Raw genomic sequence first — 23,037 nt, forward strand, 5'->3', positions numbered from 1 at the left:
ATGGTGATTGAAGTTCACAGACTTGGAGCTCTTCATTGCAACCAGCTGATGGCCCAGCAACGAGGCCCAGCATTTTCAAAGAGGTGCTTTGCAAGCCTGAATGATCAGATGATGGTTGGGGTTTACAAAGCACACTTTTACCTGCCCTTCACCTATCATTAGAGATGACATCAGATACAGGGCCGGTAGGTGTAACTTGCTAAAATGGCCCCCTGGGCCAGAGGTCTTCTATCACTGGATTACCTGGGTGGTGATGGAGATGAGTTGCACCGGTGCACCTGCAGAGGACAGGCCTCCTGCTGTTCAGAAACACCCCCTTACTGTCCAGGCAAGCGACTATGAGATCATTGTCTGGAGGAGGGGCGTCCAAAGCCCTTTCTCCCCATGCTAGTCGCTCCTGTGTCTGAAAAGGATTGTCTCTTGCCCATCCAACTGATAAGTCCCATACTGCCAGGAGGATGCATAACTACTCTCAAGTTCCACCCTTGAAGGGAATCCTTTCTTCTTTTCAGACATGAATGACTGTGTCGGATGCTCAGAAGATCACTATCCAAACAGGAACCAAACACAATGCATTCCAAAGTCCATCAGCTTCTTGACTTTGGAAGAACCGCTTGGGATGAGCTTAGCTTTTGGCTCCGTATTCTCCTCTTTGCTCACCATATTGTCCCTCGCCATCTTTATGAAGCATCAGGACACACCGATTGTCAGGGCCAATAATCGGGACCTCACCTACATTCTCCTCCTGTCTCTCCTTCTCTGTTTTCTCTGTCCCCTCATCTTCCTCAGCCGACCAGACAGAGTGACCTGCCTTGTCCGACAAATGGCTTTTGGTGTGGTTTTCACAGTGACTGTTTCTTGTGTGTTGGCCAAAACCATCACCGTTGTTCTGGCATTCATGGCCACCAAACCAGGATCCAGAATGAGGAAATGGGTGGGGAAAAGACTGGCAAGCGCCATTGTGTTGACTTGTACTATTATCCAAGCTGGTATTTGCACTGTGTGGCTGGGAACCTCTCCCCCATTTCCCCATTTTGACAAGCACTCTGTGACGGGAGAAATTATTCTGGAATGTAATGAAGGGTCAGCTGCCATGTTTTACTGTGTCCTGGGCTACATGGGCCTCCTGGCCATTGTCAGTTTTGTTGTAGCATTTTTAGCCAGGAAACTGCCTGACAGCTTCAATGAGGCCAAATTCATCACCTTCAGCATGTTGTTGTTTTGTAGTGTTTGGATCTACCTGAGCTCCAAGGGAAAACACATGGTGGCTGTGGAGATCTTCTCCATCTTGGTCTCCAGTGCTGGTTTACTGGGCTCCATCTTTTTCCCCAAATGCTACATTATTATGCTGAGGCCTGATCTGAATGACAAGCAACAGTTAATAAAGAAGAAATAGCAAAATATCCCGTTGTCACTACTTCTGTTACCCCAGAATATCGGTAATAGTTTTGCTGCTGAATTCATGATATAATTTTATTGTATTTATTTGTTGAACTTGTTTGCACATTAAAAAAATTAGGTGGTCCCCCTCCCCCCGAGATGTGGTCCCCACTTTTGGGAACTCAAGGACACAATTGAAAAACTAAGGAACTCTTGTGGACACAAAAAGCCACCAATTTTACAGAGGAAAGTGTAGAGATGCTCAGAAACTCCACCTCCACCCTTTCTTGTAACTTGAATCCATTAGTTTGGGTCCTACTCTCTGTAGCAGTAGAAAAGCTTGCTGCATCTTCCATGTGACAGTCCTTGAGATATTTGAAGATGGGTATCCTATTTCCTCTCACTTTCCCTTTTCGAGGCTAAACATACCCAGCTCCCTCAACCGTTGCTCATAAGGCTTGGTTTCCCACCTATCATCTTCCTTGCTGCCCTCCTCTGCACATGTACAGGACACATTTTACCTCATGAAAATATTATGGGGGACTTTGCCAAAAGCCTGACTGAACTCAAAATAGACTATGACCACAGTATTCCCCTGATCCACCACATTTGTAATGCCATAAAAAAGAAAATAAATGAGATTGATCTGGTATGACAACAACAGGCCTGTGGTCTGAAGTCTAGTGCTGCATCCTTGTAATCCGAGAGTCAGGGCTGAGCTCACAATCCCTTTTGTGTCTCAAACTCTGCTCTTGAATGCACTTTCCTCTTCACAAAGCAGCATGTGAGAAAAGAGGGTTTAGGTGAAATCACAAGGGTAGTCATTGCCCTGGGCACAGTTTTTTCCAGGGCACGTTTTGCTCCTCACACCACCTATGCCAGCCCGGTTCTGCTTTGCAAGTCCGATCCCACATCCCAGCCCCTCAAAGCAGCGTGGGGTTTGTAGGGCGTCAGGAGGATGGAATGGGCATGTGCCCTTCCTACCGCGTCCTCCTCATGTCACCCACCCAGCCTGTCATGGATGCTTTAGTTGTGACCCCTGCATTCCAGGGGGTTGAGTTTGATGACCTTTGAGGGCTCCTTCCAATTCTACAACTTTTTGTGTATTTAGGTGAATATGGGCCCTAAAAAGGCCTGAAGACAGGGCCCAACGGACCGTATGTCCATCATCACAGCCATGGCTTGAAGTCACTCAGTGTCTGCTCACAATTGTTCCATTCCAGTGGCTAGAATTCCTCTTGGCCCCATGGGCTTACCTGCCCCATGCCCGACCACACATAACATCAGCTGATGGACATGTGAATGTGGTTTGGACCATGAGCCCAATGGAGAGGCTTGGTTGGCCTAAGTGCTGCAGGTCAGAGGTCCTTGTTGATTCCCAACAAAGAGCTTTCTCTACCTGTGTAGACTCTCTTGAGTGATTGACAACTTTTAGGGTTCTGGATTGTGTAAGAAAGTACAGCAAGTAGAGAAAGCTGCAGAGGCTCTCTTCTGAGAACACAGTAGGTGATGAAACTGGCAGCAGGGATGCAATGGAAGGGAAGGGGCTTGTTTCTGCTCCCCCCTCAGTATAATGCCTTGAAAACACTTGAAGGAGGCTGCGGAGGGATTATTCTGTGTGGATCATTGTCTCTGCTTCTTCCAATGGACCAGCTGAGGCAAAGGGATCATTATTCTCTCCCCTGTTATTATCAATTACAGGGTAATAATCTGCTTCTGATTAGACCCCCGTAGACTTCCAGGAATCCAGTCTAAAAAGAATTAAATCCTCTCTGCCATCCCCAGCAAATACTAAGTTTAGTGAGCTTTCCGCTGGAGTTGGATCCTAGGTCTTGGGAATTTAGCTGGTGCATTCGGAGAATGCCATTGAAGGCAAGCTGGTGTACTGAGGCTGTTTCTAATGCCAATGCTGATTAGATGAGGAATTTGGATTCGATATCCCGCCTTTCACTCCCTTTATGAAGTCTCAAAGCGGCTAACATTCTCCTTTCCCTTCCTCCCGCACAACAAACACTCTGTGAGGTGAGTGGGGCTGAGAGACTTCAGAGAAGTGTGACTAGCCCAAGGTCACCCAGCAGCTGCATGTGGAGGAGCGGAGACGCGAACCCGGTTCCCCAGATTAGGAGACTCCCACTCTTAACCACTCCACCACACTGGCTCTTAGTAGATGTAAACCGGGAAATCTCTGTCTAGGAAAATGTATTGTTCCTAGTATGGCAGTGTTGATCCTGTTAATCTTCTCGCTGCCTCAAATGACGAATCTGTCAAATGTCAGTCGGAGCATCAGTCACCTCCATATCCCACACAAGTACTATCAGCCAGGTGACCTTATCATTGGTGCACTTGCTTCTCACATTGTGTCCTCTGTTGACTATGAAACCTTCATATAATGGCCATCCATCCATCAGATTCTTAATTCATTGTAAGTATTGCAAATTTTCAGTTTCCATGTCATATTAATTCCTAAGTTATTTTCGCTATGGGGATTTATTACTTACAGGGAGGGGTGCAAATTATCCCCCCCCAACATAGGATCAGTCTTAGACTTAACCCTCCCCACCACCTGAATTTTAACATCTAAAATGATCAAGACAGACAATAAATTTTTCGTCAAGCCTGTAGGAACGAGGTGGATTATCTAGGATCCAGCGTGGAAGCAAAGAAAGAGCAGTCTTCCAGTGAGATGACATGATGTTCTGGGTTGTGTATTTCTCTCTCACCCCCCAAGCTCCCCCACCCCACTTTCCAGAGCAGTGCTTAAGGGAGAGGAGGAGCCATAACCACAACCAGTCACAAGGGTGTCATAATCTAGAGAGCCCAGCATTATGATGTCAACAGGAAATGGGTGAATGGCCAGTAGGAAGCATTGGTCTACCTAGCTCAGGCCTGTCTACACAGAGTAGCAGTGGCTCTCCAGGATTTCAGACAGGAGTCTGCCCCACCCCCACCTGTATGCTAAGCAGATGCTCTACCATTGGGTTTTACAGAATCTTCAAAGAAAAGGTACACAGAGTAATTGTCAAAACATTACAGGCAGCAGAAGGTTGCCTGGTATAGGGGGCAATAGATTCATTGATGTATGGGAAACTGAGGTGGGGCTCCAGAAACCTGCAAAAAGGCAACAAACTACAAAAGGACGCAGCTGGAGAGAATGACTCCTAGTTTCAGTTGTCTCTGCACAAAGGCACAGAGAATGGGAAACAAGCAAGATGAATTGGAGCTTTTAATACAGGATGGCAAATATGACCTAGAAGGCGAGTAGGCATTGCATTGGAGTTCAAGATTTCTTTAACAGATTGGAGAACTGGGTTAACAAATGAATTTCAATAGGGACAAATGTAAGCTACTGCACTTAGACAGGAAGTACCAACTTCACAAATATAAGGTGAAGGACACATGGCTTAGTAGGATCCAGCCATCTTAGTGGAATTCAAGCTTCACTTGAGTGAATAGTGCGATGCAGTTTTTGCTGTGTGTGTATTTAAAACAAATTCTTTATTTCTTTAATTCAATCTGCCTCTAAGCTGTCTTGTTGCTCCCTAGCACAGAAAGGCCGGGAACATAAGTTTCCTTAAACTGATTGACAAAAAATTGTACACAGCAAAACACTTCGATGTCCAACTCTCATTGCAGTGTTGTACCAAAATACTATCAGCAAATTCTGGCCTTGGTGTTTGCAGTCAAGGAAATCAACAAGAATTCCAATATATTACCTAATGTCACATTAGGATTCCACATCTTTGATAGTTACTTCAGTGAAAGGATGACCTACTGGGCCACTTTGGAGCTGCTCTCTACACACTACACATTTGTACCCAACTACCAGTGTGACAAACAGAAATATCTGATGGCCGTCATTGGGGGACTTGACTTTGAGATATCCCTCCACATGGCAGCCATCTTAGGTGTCTACAAGATTCCCCAGGTAAGAGTCAAACATGGTGACTTCCCCTCATTCTTCTTTCCTCTGTCCTGTTGAGAAAAGTTTTGCCCTCTTGCCATCATAGCCCTCTTGACAATTTCAGATTGTATTCAATAAAAGCTTTCATCTGCCTTCATCCATTTCCCAACGTGTGCATCTTCTTCAGAAGGTAGGAATGGAACATTTTGCAGATACAGTTGTACACACCTACTCTATGTATGTGAACAGCTTGGTCTGCTGGCCTCAGGTAGACTCCAACCAGGATGAATTATGGAGGCTCATCAGTCGCTTGTACATTACCTTAATTGATTTGACCTGGATAATTTGGGGCTGTCAGGGGTGCCGTCAACAGTCACCGGCTATCGACCTAGTGAAATCAGAGGAGCATAGAGAGCTTTTCAATGGTTTCATTTTAATGCACAGGAAGACAGAAAGACGGGAAAGTATGCTCTCACCCTTGAGCTAATATTGTTCAGATTGCAACTCCACCATGCACTGAAAATTTCTTCCTAGAAATCATACGCCTCCTGCTGCCTATGGTGGCTGCTAAGAATAAATCTATTTTGGGTTCTGCAGAGCGTGTCTTGACCTTGTGGAAGGAGGGGGCTCTGACAAACTCTCTTGAGAGAGAATGTCACTTGGCTGCTGTACTATTTCTAAGAAATCTGACTCCTGTCTTTGTTCATTGCTACCTTGCTCTGGTTCTTCATCACTTTTTATTTCCCAGGTCCTTTTTCCTTCTCGGGTGTGACCCATCTCAAACCACCACACCATACTCTCCCCCCTTCCTTCTCTCTGGAAGATATTGGGGTGCTGCTCTCCACCACTCCTCCTATCTGCCCCTTCCATGAAGGGCTTACTAAGAGAGCAGGTCCAAAACACAATGGTTTAGTCATTGCTATCCACACATAATCAATGTTTCTACTTTATTAATGGGAAATAAGTATCCATTTCCTTCCAGCTCACTTATGGCTCCTTTGCGCCAGAGGATGCTGGTCAAAGCCAATCCACTCCCTTCTACCGGATGGTGCCCAATGAAGCCCATCAGTACACAGGGATTGTTGAGTTACTTCTGCACTTTGGATGGACGTGGGTTGGGTTGCTCGCGGTGGATAGTGAGAGTGGAGAGAAATTTATGGAAATCCTGCAAACTCTGCTTTTTCAGAGAGGTATTTGCTTGGCCTTTTCAGAGAGAATTCCAAAAGGCTCATATTTTGAAGAGTATTATCACATGATTCCCCAGTGGCTCCAAGCCTATCTTGCTATTGCGGAAAGCAAAGCCAATGCTGTCGTTGTCTATGGAGAAGCCAAGTCCTTCTATTTTTTGCAACTATGGCTAGCAGCAGGGGGTGCAGAAAATGTGACATCTATGGAGAAGGTATGGATTATGAGTGCTCAATTGGATTTCTCATCAGTGGCCTTTCAAATGAGTCAGAGTATGCAACCATTTCATGGCTCCATCTGCTTCACAGTGCAGTCAAATGAGGTGCAAGGATTCAAGACCCTTCTTGACTCCCTCAATCCTTTCATGGCAGGTGAAGATGGTTTTCTTCAGCAGTTCTGGCTGCAGACATTCTATTGTTTCTTTTCGAAATCCAGTACTGAGTTCAGTGAACCCTGCACTGGACTGGAGAAGCTGGACAGCCTCCCCCCCTCTGGCTTTGAGATGAGCATGACTGGCCACAGCTACAGCATCTACAATGCTGTCTATGTTGTGGCACATGCCCTACATGATGCCATGTACAGATCCAGCAAAAAAGACAGAGGAATTGTGAGAAGATGGAGACCACAGCTTCAGAAATTGCAGCCTTGGCAGGTAATGGCTCTTTTTTGGGGGTATATCTTTTAATTATTATTTCATTTTATATTGTTGATAAAGCAAAGATAATGCAATTTTAACAACAGACAAAAATTGAAAGAAGAATACCCAAACTGAAAAATAGGCAGGTAGGATGTGTAGTTGCACGTGAGTTAAATAAAGACTTTAAAGTCCAAATTAAGTCCAATTGTATCAGGTCACCAAGCATAGTTCCAGATTTGCCAGGTTTTGGGCGAGGGGGTTGTTTTGAAAACGTTGGTTCTGCTGTATATGCCAAATCATATAAAACGTGTCTAGTCCTTGTCAAAATCTCAAATTATTTGTGATTATCTTTGTTATAGCTATATTCCAGAGTGAGTGGTACAAAGTGTCCAGCATCAGATTTTTGGGCTGTGTTCTATTGAGTTGCAATTACTATGAATGCTGCCACTTTAATCTTGCCAATTCTTCTGGCAACATATTTACAATGGTATCATCAGAAATACACAGTGACATTCATTTTGGACAACAAACCATCTTTTTATAGTAATATTTATCATTTCTGAGAAAATCGGATACAGCACAACCCACTCACCTGAGCTTCAGCTCTTCAAAAAAGCTAGATGTGATATTGTCTCTTTTTTAAAAATAATTTTTATTAACTGGCCAATCAAATCAAATTAAATCACATCACATAAGTTCCAAATTACAAAGCCGAATTTCAAATTTTGTTGGGGGGTCCCATATTTCAAGATCCGAAGGGGGATTCTGATCATCTTCTTGCTACTGCATTAATGTCCAAATCAGACCATATCAGTCCAAACAGAGTTCATAATTCTATCCAGTCTTATCTTGCTGTTTCCTCATCACATCTTGTTCATATATTTTCTCTTATTTCTTTATGATCTCCTCTGATAGTCTCCTTAAGCCGATAAACACCAATATTAATCCTGTGTGAATTTTTCCGTTCTTCCAATCCTCAGATTGAGATGGTTTCCATATATCATCACCTTTATAGATAACATCGTTCTTTCCATCCTTATCTCTCAAAACTGTTGCTCTTGAGTCCCTCTGAGGAGATTCACCCACTGTATAGAAGCAGCTCTATTTCTCTATTTCTCCTCCCAGACTCAAAACCTCCGACAGAACTTCCCAATATGGCGACGGCAATTTTAACTGCGTCATTCCAGAGCTCTTATACATTCCACGCTCTTCTTAAAACATGCTTTGGTTCGAAAGTTTATCTCCACACAGTCTTAAATCCACAGCTTGAGTCCTTAAAACGACATTTATGACTCGTGAGGGGAGGGGATTCTTGTTTAATCACATAAAGAAAGAAAGGAAAGTTTTTTCCCCTCACCCACCAGTCATTTGCCATACCGTATCTTAGTGTATCTTCTCATGATTTATTCTTGTCTTGTTTTATCAGAGATCTCTTCTGTCAGCAGTATTTACTCCCCCTTCTTCGTTGAAATATGTGCAATTAGCTTCATCCAAATTGTTTCTTTTGAAGTTCTTGCAGCTAGTGGCGCGGATCAGAGACGGCGTCCAGGAGTGCCGGAATCCCACAGGAGGGATTTGTGCCTAGTGCCCCCACCCCCACAAAATCGGGGGTGGTGTAGGGCACAGCAGGCAAGGCAGTCCCCCCCACCATCCTGGGGGGGGGTAAGGCGGATAATTACCCTCATCATAGCCTCCGAATTACCTCGTGTGGGTCGGAGAGATGTTATTGTCAGCCATCTTCCGATGCGCCCCCTAGTGGCCCCCTAGATGTGATATTGTCAATGGCAATTTCTATCTCAACTAGAGTCTTAACAGATACACCTGTTTTGCCTGTTCCTCCCTCAGTCTTACCCTCCCCCCCATTTTTCTGTTCTTTCATTTATACCCTTTCTGCATTGAACTTCATGGCTGTTTGCATGATGATTTTAAGCTTTGAAATACATATACAGTGTGGCTTAGTCCTATATGGAGGAATCTACAGAGGAAAGAGAGATTAAAATTTACTGTTATTATTGCTATTGTTATTATTTTGTGATTATATGAAATCTTGTCTACTGCCTTGGAAGAGGCAATGGCACTTTAAAAGGCGATGCTGAACATAAGATATGTTTGAGTTTTAAACAATTGTCCTTTTCCTGCCATCTCGATGCAGCTCCACCCATTTCATAGGAGTGTCTCATTTAACAACAGTGCAGGAGAAGAAGTGTCTTTTAGTGGGAACAGGGAATCAGAAGGTGGATTTGATATTACCAACTTGGTCACTTTCCCAAATAACTCCTTCATCAGAATGAAGGTTGGATGGATGAATTTGGATGCTCCCCCAGGAAAAGAGTTTTCCATCAATGAAGACAAAATGGTGTGGCACAGGAGTTTTCACCAGGTGGGGCATGATTTCAGCAAGTTGCAACTCCAGTGTGTCCTAAATGTGAAGCTTGCATCTTGGAAGCCTACCTGAGACATAGATCCTGTATTTTTCCCCTTTTATTGTTTATGAAAACCTCTATGAATGTTTTGAGGCTCTGATGCCTTGAAGCAGGCCAGGACATAGTTCATTATTATACACTTGTTTGTTTATTGCATTTTTATTCCACCTTTCCTTTGCTTACTTCCCATCTTATCCTAACAACCAACAACCCTGTAAGGTAGTGTAGACTGAGAGCAGCAGTGACTGGCCCAAGGTCACCCAATGAGTTTCATTTGAACCCTGGTCTTCCACTTCCCTGTCTAGCACATTCTTTAAAGATTTCTAGGCCAGCAGAGTGTGACCTAAGCCTAACCTCCAACCAAATTGTTTGGGGAGAAAGAAAAGGAAGCTGAGCCTGGAGACAGAGGAGGCAGACTTCTGCAGAGAATGGCTGGTTTGGAGGCTACTAATTCTCAAGATATAGTAGCAGAAGTCTGGCAGAGTCCAGCACTATCCTTGGTTTTGAGGCTACTTAAGTTGTGGAATGTGCGTGGCACTGTGGTCTAAACCACAGAGCCTAGGGTTGCCTGATCAGAAGGTTGGCGGTTCGAATCCCAGTGACAGTGTGAGCTCCTGTTGCTCAGTCCCTGCTCCTGCCAACCTAGCAGTTCAAAAGCATGTCAAAGTGCAAGTAGAAAAATAGGTACCGCTCCAGTGGAAAAGTAAACAGCGTTTCCATGCGCTGCTCTGGTTCACCAGAAGCGGCTTTGTCATGCTGGCCACATGACCCAGAAGCTGTAGGCCGGCTCCCTCTGCCAATAAAGTGAGATGAGCGCCGCTACCCCAGAGACTGGACCTAAAGGTCAGGGGTCCCTATACCTTAACTTGTGTTACGATTGTCTCTTGGCCCAGTGTATTTAGTCTGGGGTTTTCAGTCCCCAACATTTGTGCTTTTTCAGCTGGAAAAACTGAAGGAACCTGAAATAAGTAGCTGCTTATTTAAATCACTTAGGATGTCAAAACATCCTTTCAACTCTACTTTAAAATCTTGTATTTTTCCAAATAATAGTATTATTTGGAAATAATAGTATTTTTTGTTCAGGTGGACTCCCTCCCTTCCTTTGATTTTTAATAAAAACACACACATTGAAATGGCCATTACTTCATTTTCAGAGCCACAAAAACATCTTCTGTCTCATTAGATGCCATTAATGTCTGTTGCCAGCTCATTGCTTTCAAAATTCTCTTAATATTCAGCAGGCCATTTCTCCCATCCACTTGATCCCTTGCACCCCAGAAAATGGAGTTCAGCTTCTCCAAATGTCCATTATTTCCCCTGTGCTAAATATTTCCTAATGGTTAATTAAAATTCACAGGTGCCACCCCTCTCTCAATGCAACAAAAATTGCCCTTCTGGTACTAGGAGAAAAAAGAAGGAAGGGGAGAAATTCTGCTGCTATGATTGTGCTCCGTGTTCAGAAGGCAAGATTTCATACCAGAAAGGTAGGAGACATTAGGTTGCTTTCAGATAACTCAGGTTTCCTGCGAGGGATCTGTGGCAGTGTGAAAGGTGTCACAGTTGCTGCTATTGATGTAGGTCTGATTTCCATAGTAATTGAAATTCACAGACTTGGAGCTCTTCATTGCAACCAGCTGATGGCCCAGCAACGAGGCCCAGCATTTTCAAAGAGGTGCTTTGCAAGCCCAAATGATCAGATGATGGTTGGGGTTTACAAAGCACACTGTTACCTGCCCTACACCTAACATTAGAGATGACATCAGATACAGGGCCGGTAGGTGTAACTTGCTAAAATGGCCCCATGGGCCAGAGGTTTTCTATCACTGGATTACCTGGGTGGTGATGGAGATGAGTTGCACCGGTGCACCTGCAAAGCACAGGCCTCCTGCTGTCCAGACCCACCACCTTACTGTCCAGGCAAGCGACTGTGAGATCATTGTCTGTGGGAGGGGCGTCCAAAGCCCTTTCTCCCCTTGCTAGTCACTCCTGTGTCTGAAAAGGATCGTCTCTTGCACATCCAACTGATAAGTCCCATACTGCCAGGAGGATGTATACCTACTCAGAAGTTGCACCCTTAAAGGGAATCCTTTCTTCTTTTCAGACATGAATGACTGTGTCGGATGCTCAGAAGATCACTATCCAAACAGGAACCAAACACAATGCATTCCAAAGTCCATCAGCTTCTTGACTTTGGAAGAACCGCTTGGGATGAGCTTAGCTTTTGGCTCCGTATTCTCCTCTTTGCTGACCATATTGTCCCTTGCCATCTTTATGAAGCATCAGGACACACCGATTGTCAGGGCCAATAATCGGGACCTCACCTACGTTCTCCTCCTGTCTCTCCTTCTCTGTTTTCTCTGCCCCCTCATCTTCCTCAGCCGACCAGACCGAGTGACCTGCCTTGTCCGACAAATGGCTTTTGGTGTGGTTTTCACAGTGACTGTTTCTTGTGTGTTGGCCAAAACCATCACCGTTGTTCTGGCATTCATGGCCACCAAACCAGGGTCCAGAATGAGGAAATGGGTGGGGAAAAGACTGGCAAGCGCCATTGTGTTGACTTGTACTATTATCCAAGCTGGTATTTGCACTGTGTGGCTGGGAACCTCTCCCCCATTTCCCCATTTTGACAAGCACTCTGTGACGGGAGAAATTATTCTGGAATGTAATGAAGGGTCAGCTGCCATGTTTTACTGTGTCCTGGGCTACATGGGCCTCCTGGCCATTGTCAGTTTTGTTGTAGCATTTTTAGCCAGGAAACTGCCTGACAGCTTCAATGAGGCCAAATTCATCACCTTCAGCATGTTGTTGTTTTGTAGTGTTTGGATCTCCTTTGTTCCGGTCTACCTGAGCTCCAAGGGAAAACACATGGTGGCTGTGGAGATCTTCTCCATCTTGGTCTCCAGTGCTGGTTTACTGGGTTCCATCTTTTCCCCCAAATGCTACATTATCATATTGAGGCCTGATCTGAATGACAAACAGCAGTTAATAAAGAAGAAATAGCAAAATATCCTGTTGTCACTATTTTTTGTTATCCTGGAATATGGGTAATGATTTTGCTGCTGTCTCCTTGATATAATTTCATTTTATTTGTTTGTTGAACTTCTTATGTGCATAAAAATAATAATCAGATGGTTCTCCCCCACCCCCCCGAGATGTGGTCCCCACCTTTGGGAGCCCAAGGGCACAATTGGAAAACTAAGGAACTTTTGTGGACACAAAAAAATACCAATTTCACAGAAAAAGTGTGGTGGTGTCCAGAAACTCCACCTCCACCCTTTCTTGTAACATGAATCCATTAGTTTGGGTCCTACTCTCTGTAGCAGGAGAAAAGCTTGCTGCATCTTCCATGTGACAGCCCTTTTTCCTTTTTCCAGGCTAAACATACCCAGCTCCCTCAACCGTTCCTCATAAGGCTTGGTTTCCCACCCATCGTGTTCCTGGCTGTCCTCCTCTGCACATGTACAGGACACATTTTACCTCATGAAAATATAATGGGGGACTTTGAGAAAAGCCTGACTGAACTCAAAATAGACTATGACCACAGTATTCCCCTGATCCACCACATTTGTAATGCCATAAAAAAGAAAATAAATGAGATTGGTCTGGTATGACAACAACAGGCCTGTGGTCTGAAGTCTAGTGCTGCATCCTTTGAATCCGAGAGTCGTCGCAGAGCTCACAATACCCTTTGTGTCTCAAACTCTGCTCTTGAATGCACTTTCCTCTTCACAAAGCAGCATGTGAGAAAAGAGGGTTTAGGTGAAATCACAAGGGCAGTCTTTGCCCTGGGCACAGTTTTTTCCAGGGCATGTTTTGCTCCTCACACCACCCATGCCAGCCCGGTTCTGCTTTGCAAGTCCGATCCCACATCCCAGCCCCTCAAAGCAGCGTGGGGTTTGTAGGGCGTCAGGAGGATGCAATGGGCATGTGCCCTTCCTACCACGTCCTCCTCATGTCACCCACCCAGCCTGTCACGGATGCTTTAGTTGTAACACCTGCATTCCAGGGGGTTGAGTTTGATGACTTTTGAGGGCTCCTTCCAATTCTACAATTTTTTGTGTATTTAGGGCCCAACGGACCGTATGTCCATCATCACAGCCATGGCTTGAAGTCACTCAGTGTCTGCTCACAATTGTTCCTTTCCAGTCTAATTCTACCAGTGGTTAGAATTCATCTTGGCCCCATGGGTTTACCTGCCCCATGCCTGGCCTCACATAACATCAGCTGATGGACATGTAAATGTGGTTTGGTCCATGAGCCCAATGGAGAGGCTTGGTTGGCCTAAGTGCTGCAGGTCAGAGGTCCTTGTTGATTCCCTGCACGGTGCCTTCTCTACCTGCGTTGACTCCCTTGAGTGATTGACAACTTTTAGGGTTCTGGATTGTGGAAGAAAGTACAGCAAGTAGAGAAAGCTGCAGAGGCTCTCTTCTGAGAACACAGTAGGTGATGAAACTGGCAGCAGGGATGCAATGAAGGGGAAGGGATAACAGGCTTGTTTCTGCTCCCCCCTCAGTACAATGCCTTGAAAACACTTGAAGGAGGCTGCGGAGGGATTATTCTGTGTGGATCATTGTCTCTGCTACTTCCAATGGACCAGCTGAGGCAAAGGGATCATTATTCTCTCCCCTGTTATTATCAATTACATGGTAATAATCTGCTTCTGATTAGACCTCCATAGACTTCCAGGAATTCAGTCTAAAAAGAATTAAAACCCTCTCTGCCATCCCCAGCAAATGCTAAGGTGCTGCCGACTCGTTTAGTGAGCTTTCCCCTGGAGTTGGATCCTAGGTCTTGGGAATTTAGGTGGTGCATTCGGAGAGTGCCATTTAAGGCAAGCTGCTGTACTGAGGCTGTTTCTAATGCCAATGCTGATTAGATGTAAACAGGGAAGTCTCTGTCTAGGAAAAAGTATTGTTCCTAGTATGGCAGTGTTGATGCTGTCAATCTTCTCTCTGCCTCAAATGGTGAATCTGTCAAATGTCAATCGGAGCATCAGTCACCTCCATATCCCACACAAGTACTATCAGCCAGGTGACCTTATCATTGGTGCACTAACTTCTCACATCCTGTCCTCTGTTGACTATGAAACCTTCATACAATGGCCATCCATCCATCAGATTCTTAATCCATTGTAAGTATTTCAATTTTTCAATTACCATGTGATATTAATACCTACGTTAGCATGTGACCTCAGAAATACTTCCTATTTATTTTTGCTATGGGGATTTATTACTTATAGGGAGGGGTGCAAAATATCCCCTCCTCTTACACAACATAGGATCAGTCTTAGACTTAACCCTCCCCTCCACCTGAATTTGAAATACAGGCGTTTGGATTTGATAGCCTGCTTTACCACTACCCTAAGGAGTTTCAAAGCGGCTCACAATCTCCTTTCCCTTCCTCCCCCATAACAAACACTCTGTGAGGTGAGTGAGGCTGAGAGACTTCAGAGAAGTATGATTAAACTAAAGTCACCAAGCAGCTGCATATAGAGGAACGGAGAATCGAACCTGGTTCACCAGATTACGAATCCACCGCTCTTAACCACTACACCACACTGGCTTAATGGAGAGGAGGAGCCATGGCCACGACCAGTCACATGGGTGTCATAATCTAGAGAGCCCAGCATTCTGATGTCAACAGGAAATGGGTGAATGGCCAGTAGGAACCATTGGTCTACCTAGCTCAGGCCTGTCTGCACAGAGTAGCAGTTGCTCTCTAGGATTTCAGAAAGGGGTCTGCCCCAGCCCCACCTAAGCAGATGCTCTACCATTGGGTTTTACAGAATCTTTAAAGAAAAAGTACACAGAGTAATTGTCAAAACATTACAGGGAGCAGAAGGTTGCCTGGTACCGGGGGCAATAGCTTCATTGTTGCATGGGAAACTGAGGTGGGGCTCCAGAAACCTGCAAAGGGCAACAAACTACAAGAAGGAAGCAGCTGGAGGGAATGACTCCTAGTTTCATTTGTCTCTAAATAAAGACACAGAATATGGGAAACAAGCAAGATGAATTGGAGCTTTTAATACAGGATGACAAATATGACCTAGAAAGTGAGTAGGCATTGCCTTGGAGTTCAAGATTTCTTTAACAGATTGGAGAACTGGGTTAACAAAATGAATTTCAATAGGGACAAATGTAAGGTCCTGCACTTAGGCAGGAAGTACCAACTTCACAAATATAAGCTGAAGGACACCTGGCTTACTAGGATCTAGCCATCTTAGTGGAACTCAAGCTTCACTTGAGTGAACAGCGTGATACAGTTTTTGGCGTGTGTGTTTAAACCAGATTCTTTTTTGCTTTAATTAAATCTGCCTGTAAGTTGTCTTGTTGCTCCCTAGCACAGAAAGGCCGGGAACCTAAGTTTCCTTAAATAGATTGACAAAAAATGGTACACAGCAAAGCACTTTGATGTCCAACTCTCATTGCAGTGTTGTACCAAAATACTATCAGCAAATTCTGGCCTTGGTGTTTGCAGTCAAGGAAATCAACAAGAATTCCAATATATTACCTAATGTCACATTAGGATTCCACGTCTTTGATAGTTACTTCAGTGAAAGGATGACCTACTGGGCCACTTTGGAGCTACTCTCTACACACTATAGATTTGTACCCAACTACCAGTGTGACAAACAGAAAAACCTGATGGCCGTCATTGGGGGACTTGACTTTGAGATTTCCCTCCACATGGCAGCCATCTTAGGTGTCTACAAGATTCCCCAGGTAAGAGTCAAACATGGTGACTTCCCCTCATTCTTCTTTCCTCTGACCTGTTGAGAAAAGTTTTGCATTCCATAATAGCCGCCTTGACAATTTCAGATTGTATTTAATAAAAGCTTTCATCCGTCTTCATCCTTTCCCCAACCTTTGCATGTTCTTCAGAGGCTAAGAATGGAGCATTTTGCAGATAGTTAAACACACCTAGTCCATGTATGTGAACAGCTTGGTCTGCTGGCCTCAGTTAGACCCCAACCAGGATGAATTGCGGAGGCTTCTCATCAGTCGCTTGCCCATTACCTTAATTAATTTGACCTGGAGAGTTTGGTGGTGTCACTGGTGCCGTAAACAGCTCACTGGTTATCTACCTAGTGAAATCCGAGTCACAGAGCGAGCTTTTATATTCTTTTACTTTAATCCACAGGAAGACATGAAAGTACACTCTCACTCTTGAGCTGCCACCCAGCTAGCCATTGCTTCCTAGAAATCAGACCCCTCCTGCTGCCTATGGTGGCTGCTAAGAACAATTCTCTTTTGGGTTCTGCTCTGAGACACACAGAACACATCTGGTCCTTTGGGAAGGAGGGGGCTCTGACAAACTCTTCAGTGACAGCATGTCACTTGGCTGCTGTACTGTTTCTAACGCATCTGACTCCTGTCTCTGTTTACTGCTACCTTGCCCCGGTTCAAACCACCACACCATACTCTCCCCCCTTCCTTCTTTCTGGTAGGTTCTTGGGGTGCTGCTCTCCACCACTACTCCTTGTCTGCCCATTGCCTGACAGGCTTACTAAGACAGTGGGACAAAAGCACAATGGTTTCATCATTGCTATCCATACATAATGTTTCTACTGCATTAATGGGAAATAAGTGTCCGTTTCCTTCCAGCTCACTTATGGCTCCTTTGCCCCAGAGGATGCTGCTCAAAGCCAATCCACTCCCTTCTACCGGATGGTACCCAATGAAGCCCATCAGTACACTGGGATTGTTGAGTTACTTCTGCACTTTGGATGGACGTGGGTTGGGTTGCTCGCTGCGGATAGTGAGAGTGGAGAGAAATTTATGGAAATCCTGCAAACTCTGCTTTTCCAGAGAGGTATTTGCTTGGCCTTTTCAGAGAGAACTCCAAAAGCCACATATTTTGAAGAGTATTATGACATGTATTCCCAGTGGCTCCAAGCCTATCATGTTATTGCGGAAAGCAAAGCCAATGCTGTCGTTGTCTATGGAGAAGCCAAGTCCATGTTTTATTTGCAAATATTGCTAGCGGCAGGGGAAGCGGAAAATGTTACATCTATGGCCAAGGTATGGATTATGACTGCTCAGCTGGATTTCTCAGCAGTGGCCTTTCGAACAAGCCAGAGTATGCAACCATTTCATGGCTCCATATGCTTCACAGTGCACTCAAAGGAGGTGCAAGGATTCAAGACCCTTCTTTACTCCCTCAATCCTTTCATGGCAGGTGAAGATGGTTTTCTTCAGCAGTTCTGGCTGCAGACATTCTACTGTTTCTTTTCCAAATCCAGTACTGAGTTTAGTGAACCCTGCACTGGACAGGAGAAGCTGGACAGCCTCCCCTCGTCTGGCTTTGAGATGAGCATGACTGGCCACAGCTACAGCATCTACAATGCCGTCTATGTTGTGGCACATGCCCTACATGATGCCATGTACAGATCCAGGGCAAAAGACAGAGAAACTGTGAGAAGATGGAGACCGCAGCTTCAGAAATTGCAGCCTTGGCAGGTAATGGCTCTTTTGTTGTTGTTGTATATCTTTAGTTATTATTTCATTTTATATTGTTGATAAAGCAAAGGCAACAATTTTAACAACAGACGAAAATGGATAGATGAATAACCAAACTGTAAAATAGGCAGGTAGGATGTGTAGTTGCACATGAGTTAAATAAAGACTTTAAAGTCCAAATTAAGTCCAATTTTATCAGATCACCAAGCATAGTTCCAGATTTGCCAGGTTTGTGGGGGGTTGTTCTGAAAATGCTGGTTGTGCTGCATATACCAAATCATATAGAAAAGTTCTAGTCTTTGTCAAAATCTCAAATTATTTGTGATTATCTCTGTTATAGCTATATTCCAGAGTAAGCAGTACAAAGTGTCCAGCATTAGATTTTTGGAGCCCCTATAGATCAAAATTTGCCGTTATTATTGCTATTGTTATTATTTTTTTGGGATTATATGAAATCTTGTCTACTGCCTTGGAAGAGGCAATGGCACCTGAAAAGGTGATGCTGAACATAAGATAAGTTTGAGTTTTAAACAATTGTCCTTTTCCTGCCATCTCGATGCAGCTCCACCCATTTCTTAGGAGTGTCTCATTTAACAACAGTGCGGGAGAAGAAGTGTCTTTTAGTGAGAAGAGGGAATCAGAAGCTGGATTTGATATTACCAACTTGGTCACTTTCCCAAATAACTCCTTCATCAGAATGAAGGTTGGATGGATGAATTTGGATGCTCCCCCAGGAAAAGAGTTTTCCATCAATGAAGACAAAATGGTGTGGCACAGGAGTTTTCACCAGGTGGGGCATGATTTCAGGAAATTGCAACTCCAGTGTGTCCTAAATGTGATGCTTGCATCTTGGAAGCCTAGCTGAGACATGGATCATGTATTTTTTCTCACTTGCTGTTTATGAAAACCTCTATGAATGCTGTGGGGTTCTGATGCCCTGAAGGAGGCTGAGACATAGTTCATTATTATATGCTTGTTTGTTTATTGCATTTTTATTCCACCTTTCCTCCAAGGAGCTCAAGGGCGTGTGTGGCCCAAGGTCATCCAATGAGTTTCATTTGAACCCTGGTCTTCCACTTCCCTGCCTAGCACATTCTTTAAAGATCTCTAGGCCAGCAGAGTGTGACCTAAGCCTAACCTCCAACCACCTTCTTTGGGGAGAAAGAAAAGGGAGCTGAGCCTGGAGACAGAGGAGGCAGACTTCTGCAGAGAATGCCTGGTTTGGAGGCTAGTAATTCTCAAGATATAGTAGCAGAAGTCTGGCAGAGTCCAGCACTATCCTTGTTTTTGAGGCTGCTTAAGTTGTGGAATGTGCGTGGCGCTGTGGTCTAAACCACAGAGCCTAGGGCTGGCCGATCAGAAGGTTGGCGGTTCGAATCCCAGTGACAGGCTGAGCTCCCGTTTTTTGGTCCCTGCTCCTGCCAACCTAGCAGTTCAAAAGCATGCCAAAGTGCAAGTAGATAAATAGGTACCGCTTCAGCGGGAAGGTAAACAGCGTTTCTGTGCGCTGCTCTGGTTTGCCAGAAGAGGCTTAGTCATGCTGGCCAGATGACCCAGAAGCTGTACGCCGGCTCCCTCGGCCAATAAAGCAGAAGTCTGGCAGAGTCCAGCACTATCCTTTGTTTTGAGGCTGCTTAACTTGTGTGACAATTGTCTCTTGGCCCAGTGTATTTAGTCTGGGGTTCTCAGTCACCAATATTTGTGTTTTTTCAGGTGGAAAAACTGAAGGAACCTGACAGTGTATATGGTAGCTGCTTATTTAAATCACTTAGGATGTCAAAACATCCTCTCATCTCTACTTTAAATACTTTTGAGTTTTATAAGAAATGTATTTGTCCAAATAATAATAATATTACTGGTCAGGTGAACTCCCTCCCTCCCTCCTTTTGATTTTTTTAAAAAACACATTCAAATGGCCATTACTCCATTTTCAGAGTCACAAAAACATCTTCTGACTCATTAGATGCCATTAATGGCTGTTGACAGCTCATTGCTTTCAAAATTCTCTTAATATTCAGCAGGCCATTTCTCCCATCCACTTGATCCCTTGCACCCCAGAAAATGGAGTTCAGCTTCTCCAAACATCCATTATTTCCCCTGTGCTAAACATTTCCTTATGGTTAATTAAAATTCACAGGTGCCACCCCTCTCTCAATGCAACAAAAATTGCCCTTCTGGTACTAGGAGAAAAAAGAAGGAAGGGGAGAAATTCTGCTGCTATGACTGTGCTCCGTGTTCAGAAGGCAAGATTTCATACCAGAAAGGTAGGAGACATTAGGGAGCTTTCAGATATGTGTCATATTACATTTCCTGTGAAGGGTCTGTGGCAGTGTGAAAGGTGTCACAGTTGCTGCTATTGATGTAGTTCTGATTTCCAGGGACATTGAAGTTCACAGACTTGGAGCTCTTCATTGCAACCAGCTGATGGCACAGCAATGAGGCCCAGCATTTTCAAAGAGGTGCTTTGCAAGCCCGAATGATCAGATGATGGTTGGGGTTTACAAAGCACACTGTTACCTGCCCTACACCTAACATTAGAGATGACATCAGATACAGGGCCGGTAGGTGTAACTTGCTAAAATGGCCCCATGGGCCAGAGGTTTTCTATCACTGGATTTCCTGGGTGGTGATGGAGATGAGTTGCACCGGTGCGCCTGCAGAGGACAGGCCTCCTGCTGTTCAGAAACACCCCCTTACTGTCCAGGCAAGCGACTATGAGATCATTGTCTGGAGGAGGGGCGTCCAAAGCCCTTTCTCCCCATGCTAGTCACTCCTGTGTCTGAAAAGGATTGTCTCTTGCCCATCCAACTGATAAGTCCCATACTGCCAGGAGGATGCATAACTACTCTCAAGTTCCACCCTTGAAGGGAATCCTTTCTTCTTTTCAGACATGAATGACTGTGTCGGATGCTCAGAAGATCACTATCCAAACAGGAACCAAACACAATGCATTCCAAAGTCCATCAGCTTCTTGACTTTGGAAGAACCGCTTGGGATGAGCTTAGCTTTTGGCTCCGTATTCTCCTCTTTCCTCACCATATTGTTCCTCGCCATCTTTATGAAGCATCAGGACACACCGATTGTCAGGGCCAATAATCGGGACCTCACCTACGTTCTCCTCTTGTCTCTCCTCCTCTGTTTTCTGTGCCCCCTCATCTTCCTCAGCCGACCAGACCGAGTGACCTGCCTTGTCCGACAAATGGCTTTTGGTGTGGTTTTCACAGTGACTGTTTCTTGTGTGTTGGCCAAAACCATCACCGTTGTTCTGGCATTCATGGCCACCAAACCAGGATCCAGAATGAGGAAATGGGTGGGGAAAAGACTGGCAAGCGCCATTGTGTTGACTTGTACTATTATCCAAGCTGGTATTTGCACTGTGTGGCTGGGAACCTCTCCCCCATTTCCCCATTTTGACAAGCACTCTGTGATGGGAGAAATTATTCTGGAATGTAATGAAGGGTCAGCTGCCATGTTTTACTGTGTCCTGGGCTACATGGGCCTCCTGGCCATTGTCAGTTTTGTTGTAGCATTTTTAGCCAGGAAACTGCCTGACAGCTTCAATGAGGCCAAATTCATCACCTTCAGCATGTTGTTGTTTTGTAGTGTTTGGATCTCCTTTGTTCCGGTCTACCTGAGCTCCAAGGGAAAACACATGGTGGCTGTGGAGATCTTCTCCATCTTGGTCTCCAGTGCTGGTTTACTGGGTTCCATCTTTTTCCCCAAATGCTACATTATCATATTGAGGCCTGATCTGAATGACAAGCAGCAATTAATAAAGAAGAAATAGCAAAATATCCCATTGTCACTATTTCTGTTACCCCAGAATATGGGTAATAGTTTTGCTGCTGAATTCAAGATATAATTTTATTGTATTTATTTGTTGAACTTGTTTGCACATTAAAAAAAATTAGGTGGTCCCCCTCCCCCCGAGATGTGGTCCCCACTTTTGGGAACCCAAGGGCACCATTGGAAAACTAAGGAACTGTTGTGGACAGAAAAAGCCACCAATTTTACAGAGGAAAGTGTAGAGATGCTCAGAAACTCCACCTCCATCCTTTCTTGTAACTTGAATCCATTGGTTTGGGTCCTACTCTCTGTAGCAGTAGAAAAGCTTGCTGCATCTTCCATGTGACAGCCCTTGAGATATTTGAAGATGGGTATCATATCTCCTCTCAGTCTCCTTTTTCCAGGCTAAACATACCCAGCTCCCTCAACCGTTCCTCGTAAGGCTCGGTTTCCCACCCATCATGTTCCTGGCTGCCCTCCTCTGCACATGTACAGGACACATTTTACCTCATGAAAATAATATGGGGGACTTTGCCAAAAGCCTGACTGAACTCAAAATAGACTATGACCACAGTATTCCCCTGATCCACCACATTTGTAATGCCATAAAAAAGAAAATAAATGAGATTGGTCTGGTATGACAACAACAGGCCTGTGGTCTGAAGTCTAGTGCTGCATCCTTTGAATCCGAGAGTCGTGGCCGAGCTCACAATCCCTTTTGTGTCTCAAACTCAGCTCTTGAATGCACTTTCCTCTTCACAAAGCAGCATGTGAGAAAAGAGGGTTTAGGTGAGATCACAAGGGCAGTCTTTGCCCTGGGCACAGTTTTTTCCAGGGCATGTTTTGCTCCTCACACCACCCATGCCAGCCCGGTTCTGCTTTGCAAGTCTGATCCCACATCCCAGCCCCTCAAAGCAGCGTGGGGTTTGTAGGGCGTCAGGACGATGGAATGGGCATGTGCCCTTCCTACTGCGTCCTCCTCATGTCACCCACCCAGCCTGTCACGGATGCTTTAGTTGTGACCCCTGCATTCCAGGGGGTTGAGTTTGATGACCTTTGAGGGATCCTTCCAATTCTACAATTTTTTGTGTATTTAGGTGAATATATATGGGCCCTAAAAAGGCCTGAAGACAGGGCCCAACGGACCGTATGTCCATCATCACAGCCATGGCTTGAAGTCACTCAGTGTCTGCTCACAATTGTTCCTTTCCAGTCTAATTCTACCAGTGGCTAGAATTCCTCTTGGCCCCATGGGCTTACCTGCCC

At 44.8% G+C, this 23,037-nt stretch overlaps 2 protein-coding genes across 2 annotated transcripts; both read left to right on the forward strand.

Moving 5' to 3' along the window:
- The first annotated feature begins 4,993 nt into the window (after positions 1-4,993).
- LOC128400299 (vomeronasal type-2 receptor 26-like) lies at positions 4,994-12,526 on the forward strand. Its single transcript, XM_053362452.1, has 5 exons — positions 4,994-5,305; positions 6,264-7,118; positions 9,256-9,483; positions 10,884-11,010; positions 11,628-12,526. The coding sequence occupies exons 1-5, from the start codon at positions 4,994-4,996 to the stop codon at positions 12,524-12,526; spliced, it is 2,421 nt and encodes an 806-aa protein (XP_053218427.1).
- Positions 12,527-15,936: 3,410 nt separating this feature from the next.
- On the forward strand, positions 15,937-21,772 carry LOC128400960 (vomeronasal type-2 receptor 26-like). The gene is made up of 5 exons (XM_053363712.1): positions 15,937-16,248; positions 17,131-17,985; positions 18,548-18,775; positions 20,123-20,249; positions 20,874-21,772. The coding sequence occupies exons 1-5, from the start codon at positions 15,937-15,939 to the stop codon at positions 21,770-21,772; spliced, it is 2,421 nt and encodes an 806-aa protein (XP_053219687.1).
- The last annotated feature ends 1,265 nt before the right edge of the window (positions 21,773-23,037 follow it).

Source organism: Podarcis raffonei, chromosome 13 (genome assembly GCF_027172205.1).
Source record: "Podarcis raffonei isolate rPodRaf1 chromosome 13, rPodRaf1.pri, whole genome shotgun sequence".
In the NCBI taxonomy this organism is placed as follows: domain Eukaryota; kingdom Metazoa; phylum Chordata; class Lepidosauria; order Squamata; family Lacertidae; genus Podarcis; species Podarcis raffonei.

Excerpts from the sequence above, each read along its gene's own strand:
- LOC128400299 (XM_053362452.1), top strand. The coding sequence starts at position 4,994 with ATGTCCAACTCTCATTGCAGTGTTGTACCAAAATACTATCAGCAAATT. Across the intron at positions 9,484-10,883 it reads GGCACAGGAGTTTTCACCAG|GTGCCACCCCTCTCTCAATG; the intron begins GTGGGGCATGAT and ends TAAAATTCACAG. Across the intron at positions 11,011-11,627 it reads CAAGATTTCATACCAGAAAG|ACATGAATGACTGTGTCGGA; the intron begins GTAGGAGACATT and ends TCTTCTTTTCAG.
- LOC128400960 (XM_053363712.1), top strand. The coding sequence starts at position 15,937 with ATGTCCAACTCTCATTGCAGTGTTGTACCAAAATACTATCAGCAAATT. Across the intron at positions 16,249-17,130 it reads GTGTCTACAAGATTCCCCAG|CTCACTTATGGCTCCTTTGC; the intron begins GTAAGAGTCAAA and ends GTTTCCTTCCAG. Across the intron at positions 20,250-20,873 it reads CAAGATTTCATACCAGAAAG|ACATGAATGACTGTGTCGGA; the intron begins GTAGGAGACATT and ends TCTTCTTTTCAG.